The 6,158-nt window shown below is 56.6% G+C and overlaps 1 protein-coding gene across 1 annotated transcript in view; it reads right to left on the bottom strand.

The window, feature by feature from the left end:
* Positions 1-4,910, bottom strand: part of CDH23 (cadherin-related 23) — a 223,734-nt gene extending 218,824 nt beyond the window's left edge. The window contains exon 1 of the mRNA XM_009894006.1: positions 4,742-4,910. Coding sequence (XP_009892308.1) covers positions 4,742-4,910 — 169 coding nt within the window. The remainder of the gene's footprint in view (positions 1-4,741) is intronic.
* Between the last annotated feature and the right edge of the window lie 1,248 nt (positions 4,911-6,158).

Below are 6,158 nucleotides of genomic sequence, written 5' to 3'. Positions count from 1 at the left end.
TGGCGTGGTCAGCGCGGGGAGAGCCGCGGGGCGGTTATTCCTCCCGGAGGTTCCTCTCCCTCGGGTGACTCGGTGTCTCGGTTTCTACAGACACCGCGTTATTTTTCGCCGCGCCGCCCGTGCACGTTTCCACCCAACCCAACACGCTCTTCGCCACCACTGTGCTCCTCTCCCACCCCAGGTCCTCCCCAGCTTTCCTAAACCCAGCAGGACACCATGGAGCGAACCCCTACCTCCGGTCCGAGCCCTCCCTACAAACAGCTTTAGCCAAATCCCACCGCTTCACCCCATTTCTTGCCTTTCATGGAAGCAACAAAGCAGCTCAGGACACCAGTCCCTGCGTCGAGGAGGGGGTGACGCAGCCCCCAGCCCCGTTCCGTGTCCCCCAACCCCAGGAGGACCACGGCTTTGGGTCCTGCCCCGCTGCGCGCACGCCTCCCACCACTTGCTGCTTAGAGGAGCTTTACCTTCCCACCGGACCCCATCCCGAGCGGCTCTAATTAAAACCGCTAAACAAGCGCGGTTTGTGCTGCTAAAGCCCCTCCTGGAGCCCCGCTTGGAAATGTCGGGGAGCCTTCCCCATCCGCTCACCTTCGCATCCCTCCTCCCGCAGCAGCCGTGGGCAAGTGCCTCCACAGGAGCAGGAGGGGATAATTAAGCCTTTGCCTCTCTTGAAGCAGCTCCTGCTAATTAGGCAATTACCAGCAACTCCTGGGCTGATTGATTCGAATCGGGCAGAGGTCTGCTACCGGCACCTTCACCTCAGCCCTGGGGAGGGGGGGCTCCGCAGGGGCTCCCTAGGGGGATGGAGCCCTCCCCAAAGGGTGATGGAGTCCCCCCAAAGGGTGATGGAGTCCCCCCAAAGGGTGATGGAACCCCCCCTTTGCTGGGCAGGGGCCTCCCCCAAAAGCGGATGAGGCGCAGGCGGGGGCTGTCGCACACCGGAGCCAGCCCTGGCACACCTGCAGCTGGTTTGGGGTTAAAAACAGAAGTCCCTGACAAACAGCTGAGGGCAATGAGCAAATCATCTCCTCCCATCACACCTGGGTTTGCTCTGGATTTGTCCTGGCTACCTGAGCTTGTCCAAAAATCGCAGGTCATGAGGAAAGCAAAGGGTGCGGGGCTCCGAGCATCCTCCAGAGCCGAGCCCACACGGGGACGGGTGGTTTCTCCCTCTCGGGCTCTTCATCCCTCCCCTGTCCTCTTCATCGGCACAAGGCGGCGTGCGGGCAGCCAGGATACCTCCCAGCCACCTCCGTAAAATCAGAGCACTAATTAGGGGCAGCGACAACAAGAAGGGGAGGGGAAACGGAAGCAAAGCCATATGTTGAGCGATGGCGAAGGCACGTTTCAGGCCCGGTCCTTGTCCGCAGCCGCTCCGACTTTGCCGGAGCGATGTCTCACTTAATGGCTCTCGTGATAAATTCAGGGCGGTGTTTCTATTTAAATAGGAGCGCACCGCTCCTCTGCCTAATCGCTGCACGGTTCCCGCGCCGTGGCTTCGCATCCTGACCGCTTTGAAGACCTGTCAACCTGTTTTAAATAAGTCAGCTCTAACAGAAGCCAAGTTCCTGCTGGCCTGCGGGTCCGGCTTGGGACTCCTGCTCCCATTCCCAATGGCTGCAGCCTTTCCCATTGGGGGGGGGGGGGGGAGGATGAGTGGGATTTCACTGCCTCGGTTCACAAAGCCGCCGGGAATTCAGCGCCTTGTGAGCTGCATCCCTCTGTCACGCTTGGTTTAAATCAGACAGCGACAGCTATAGCTGCATGCAGCCTGGACCTCAAACCAACTTACTGACTTGACGTCCCCGAGCTCCGGTTTGAAGGAAGCGACGGCGCCCTGAGACGCAGCCGGCGGGGGGACGCGCCGTCGCCGGTTGCCTTTTAACAAGCTCATAGCTGAGGGGGGAAAAGGGGACTAAAAAGACGTGATGCATCGCGAGCAGAGGGATGCTCCTCGGGTGCCATTGGGATCGGAGGCCACCACAATTAGTGCCGATTGCGGGAGCACGGCGGTTAGGAGGAGGGCTAGGATAACCTCCCTGCTATCCCGGCTTTTTCTCCACGGGCTCATTACTGGGGAAGCTTATTTTCTTTTTTGGAGCCCTGAGCTCCCCTCTCCACCCTGCCCGCGACAGCGGAGCAGCTACGGCAGAGCCTTGGTGGCCTCCTGGCCCCACTCGCTCAACCTTGAAATTGTACTGCAGGGCTTCTCCCCCTCTCATTTTCTCTCTTAACCACAGCACATTTCTCCATCCAGCTCTCCCCACCGTGTATCGCTCCTCTCTCTGCCTTCCCCGGCCCTTCTGCTGCGAGAGGCGGGGTCGCCGTTCCTCTCCAAACCTTTAAATAGATGAAATATCACGTGGAAAGCGGGTTACAATGTCGGCACGGGTGAAATCCTGCCCAACCGATGGACTGAATTACCTCCGCTTGCCACAGACCACGTACTGCCGTGGACCCCAGCGTCTGCGCGGACATCAGCTGCCTGACAGCCAGCGCGTGCGATATTGTACCATCAGTCATTTCTTCACGCCTCCTTTTCCCCAGGAGTCCCCCACAAGGAGCCTTTGATGTGCTTCCCCAAACTCTCATCCTCGTTCAGTAAATAAAACCCACGCCAAAGAGCGGGAGGACTTTTTGCTCAGGGAGAACCACCCCATACCCCTCCTTACTTTCACTTCTTGGGGGAACGCAACGATTTTGGGCCTCCCCCGAAGCCGCGAGCCCATTGGTGATGCTGGTACATTCCACCACCTGTGGCTTTCCAGCATCCCGTATCACGGTGCGGGCTGAGACGGCAGCACAAGGGAGGCAGGTCGTCCACCCCCGCCGTGCTACCCTCTCACCCGAGTTGAAGAATTAATTTGTACGGCGGTCGCGGGGTTTTCTTTTTCGACCACCTGTGCTGCGACTGATCGTGAGCTGTTTTTTTTTCCGGCGCGAAATTAATTTCCAGGTCCATTTCACACGGCATTTTAAGGCCAATATTAGGACCACGCTGTTTGTTTAGGAATTTATGAGCGAAGGAGGCTGGCGAGGAAGCTGAGCACGGTTAAGGGGATTGCTCGCTTTTTCTCCTGCTGTGGAAGTGCTGAAAGAGCAGCCGGTTTGGTTTCTTTCCTGCAGAAATATAGAAGTACGGCTCTTCAAAATTGCATCTTTGTAAGGTGACGGTCCATGTGGAGGGCAGAGCAGATGTGTTTAAAGATGGTGGGAAGGGCAGGAGCCGGGCACAGGTTTGTGTGGCATCCTTCCTGAGGGATCTGCCAGCTCCTGTTTACAGGTGGGTCCAGCTGAGCCACCCCCGGGACCAGGTTGGGCCAGGACAAGGGGGAGGAGATAGCCAGAGCCGCAGCGTGGTGCTAACACGCAGCCAGAAGGATCAAGGTGTGAGGTCTCCAAAAAGCCTTGCAAGGACCGCCCCAACCAGATCTGGCCGAAGCCCTGAAGTTCTGCCCTTTGCAGACCCCAAAGCAAAAGGCGTCGTCTCCCTTTGTAGCCCAAGTTGTCCTCATGGAAGCAGGCAGGTGTCCCCTAAGGATGCTCAGAGCGCCCAGTGGCTCTTGGCTGGGCTTGTTATTCCCAGAAGGGGTTAAAGAGGGTAAAAAAAACCCCAACCACCTCTTCATCCCAACTCTCCGAGCAACTGGAGGTGTTTTTCCCTGGCTTTTGAAACAGCTTTGGGTGTAATTTCCAACTGATGGGCAGTGTTAGTCAATTCGACAGCGCAGCGCCCGACCATTCGGTGATGATTGCGACAGGCAATCTTGAGCAAGAGCAGTTGGGGGGGGAAGCAGCTTTGGGAGCCGGGTCCTTTATTCCCCGAGGGATGACTACCCTGGGTCACTCCCTCCTACTCACCCAAAGCATCTATCTCGCAGCTTTGAGCCCTACCTCACCAGCCAGGTTTCCCCCCCCACCTCGGTTTGTCATTCCTCCTCTTCAGCAGAGTAAAAGGTGCCATCTACAGGCGCAGCATCCACACGACAGCCCCTGGATCTCCCCTGCCCAGCCCGGGCTGGATGTGCCCTCCTGTCTCATGCCACCAAGCCCTTTGCCGTGTCACAGAATGGTCGGGGCTGGAAGGGACCTTCAGAGATCATCTAGTCCAACCCACCTGCCAGAGCAGGGTCATCTACAGCAGGTTGAACAGGAATGCACCCAGGCGGGTTTGGAATATCTCCAGAGAAGGAGACTCCACCACCTCTCTGGGCAGCCTGTGCCAGTGCTCCACTACCCTCAAAGGACAGAAGTTTTTCCCTTATGTTCATATGGAATTTCCCACGTTCCAGTTTGTGCCCGTTACCCCTTGTCCTGTCGCTGGGCACCACTGCAAAGAGTCTGGTCCCATCCTCTTGCTACCTGCCCTTTAGATATCGATGAGCATTGATGAGATCCCCTCTCAGCCTTCTCTTCTCCAGGCGAACAGCCCCAGGGCTCTCAGCCTTTCCTCATCAGAGAGGCGCTCCAGTCCCTTGGTCATCTTTGTAGCCCTCCACTGGACTCTCTCCAGTCATTCCCTGTCTTTCTTGAACCAGGGAGCCCAGCACTGGACACAGTGCTCCAGATGTGGCCTCACCACGGCAGAGCAGAGGGGGAGGATGACCTCCCTCGACCTGCTGGCCACGCTCTTTTTAATGCAACCCAGGAAACCATTGGCCTTCTTGGCCACCAGGGCACATTGCTGGCTCATGGTTGCCCTGGCTTGAGACAAAACAAACCACATTTTCTATTTCACCATTTTCCTGGACTCCCACGTCCTTCTCTGCAGAGCTGCTTTCCAGCAGGCCAACCTTCCCTGCAGTGTGGTCTCCAAGCTGCGTGTCCGGGTTGTCCACTTTTGGGGTCAGGGACTGCTGTCCCAGACAGAAGACGACCTCCCTCTTGGCCAGCTCTTGAGCACCCATGTGTAACCTTGATGGTAACCCAGGGGAATAGCAGGACAAAAGCTCAAGGGAAGGCACAGCTGGGAGGGAAGAAGCAAAAGGGACACAAAGTAAATTTGGTCACGCAGCTTCACCAGGGGAAACCTGGAGGGCACCTATGCTGCTCACCCAGCGACCCAACTTCCAGCCCCAGGGGTCTACCTGAGCTGCTCGGGCCCCCGTCATGCTCCTCTTCTGTGTTGCTCTCTTCTTCCAGTTGCCTCTCTTTTAATCCGTTTTGGCTGGGTTCACACGATTTAAGGAGGTAAGCCAGGAAAATAAGAAACTGTAGGAAGAACTACAGATAGCGCCTAATAAATTCTCCTCTATATGACTTCAGGATAGCGGGGGGTGACTCCTGAGCAGCTGGAGTGAGGGTGCATGCAAGTGAACAGGGGCTTATAGAATCATAGAATCATTTTGATTGGAAGAGACCTTTAAGATCATCAAGTCCAACTGATAACCCAGCACTGCCAAGTCCACCACTAAACCATGTCCCTCAGCGCTGCATCTACAGATCTTTTAATCACCTCCAGGGATGGCGACTCCACCGCTTCCCTGGGCAGCCTGTTCCAATGCTTGACAACCCTTTTGGTGAAGGAATTTTTCCTAATACCCAATCTAAACATACCGTGTTGCAAATTGAGGCTATTTCATCTTGCCCTATCGCCTTGGCGTGGAAGTACTTGCGCTTTGGCTGCGAAGAGCTGTTGCTGCTGTATAAGGTCAAAGAACAAGGTTAGCAGGTCTCCAAGGTGATGCATTTAAAACAGGAGACAGGTCCTCAAGCTGAACATCCAGTGGGCCAACCACGTGTTGCCATTGAAGCTCCCAAGGTTGCCCCCAGGAGAGGCTCAGGAGAGCTCTACCCACCTCACCAAGCCGAGGGCTCACCAAAGCGGCAGAGAAAAGGCGATGCTGACGAGCAGAGCTAACGCCGGGCCGGCGCGCTCGCTCTTCGTACGCAACCGCAAGCCTGGAGCTCGCTCCCGCTTTAAAGCCCCTTCTCAAACCCAAACCTTCTGCATCATATTAAAAGCATTTGTCAAAGCGGAGGCTCCATCCCTGCCCTGCCGGGTACCCGAAGCCGTGCAGCGCAGAGCGAGGCGGCGGCGCAACAAGCTGGAATCGGAGCTGAGCTCTGTTTTTTGTGTGTGTGTGTGTTTGTGTATACCCCATCCATCAACAAGCAGAGATGGCAGAGGGAGCAGACCCGCCCGCTCCCTGGGG

This window comes from Charadrius vociferus, unplaced genomic scaffold, assembly GCF_000708025.1.
Source record: "Charadrius vociferus isolate BGI_N301 unplaced genomic scaffold, ASM70802v2 scaffold611, whole genome shotgun sequence".
Lineage (NCBI taxonomy): Eukaryota > Metazoa > Chordata > Aves > Charadriiformes > Charadriidae > Charadrius > Charadrius vociferus.
This window is presented reverse-complemented; position numbering and strand designations above follow the sequence as displayed.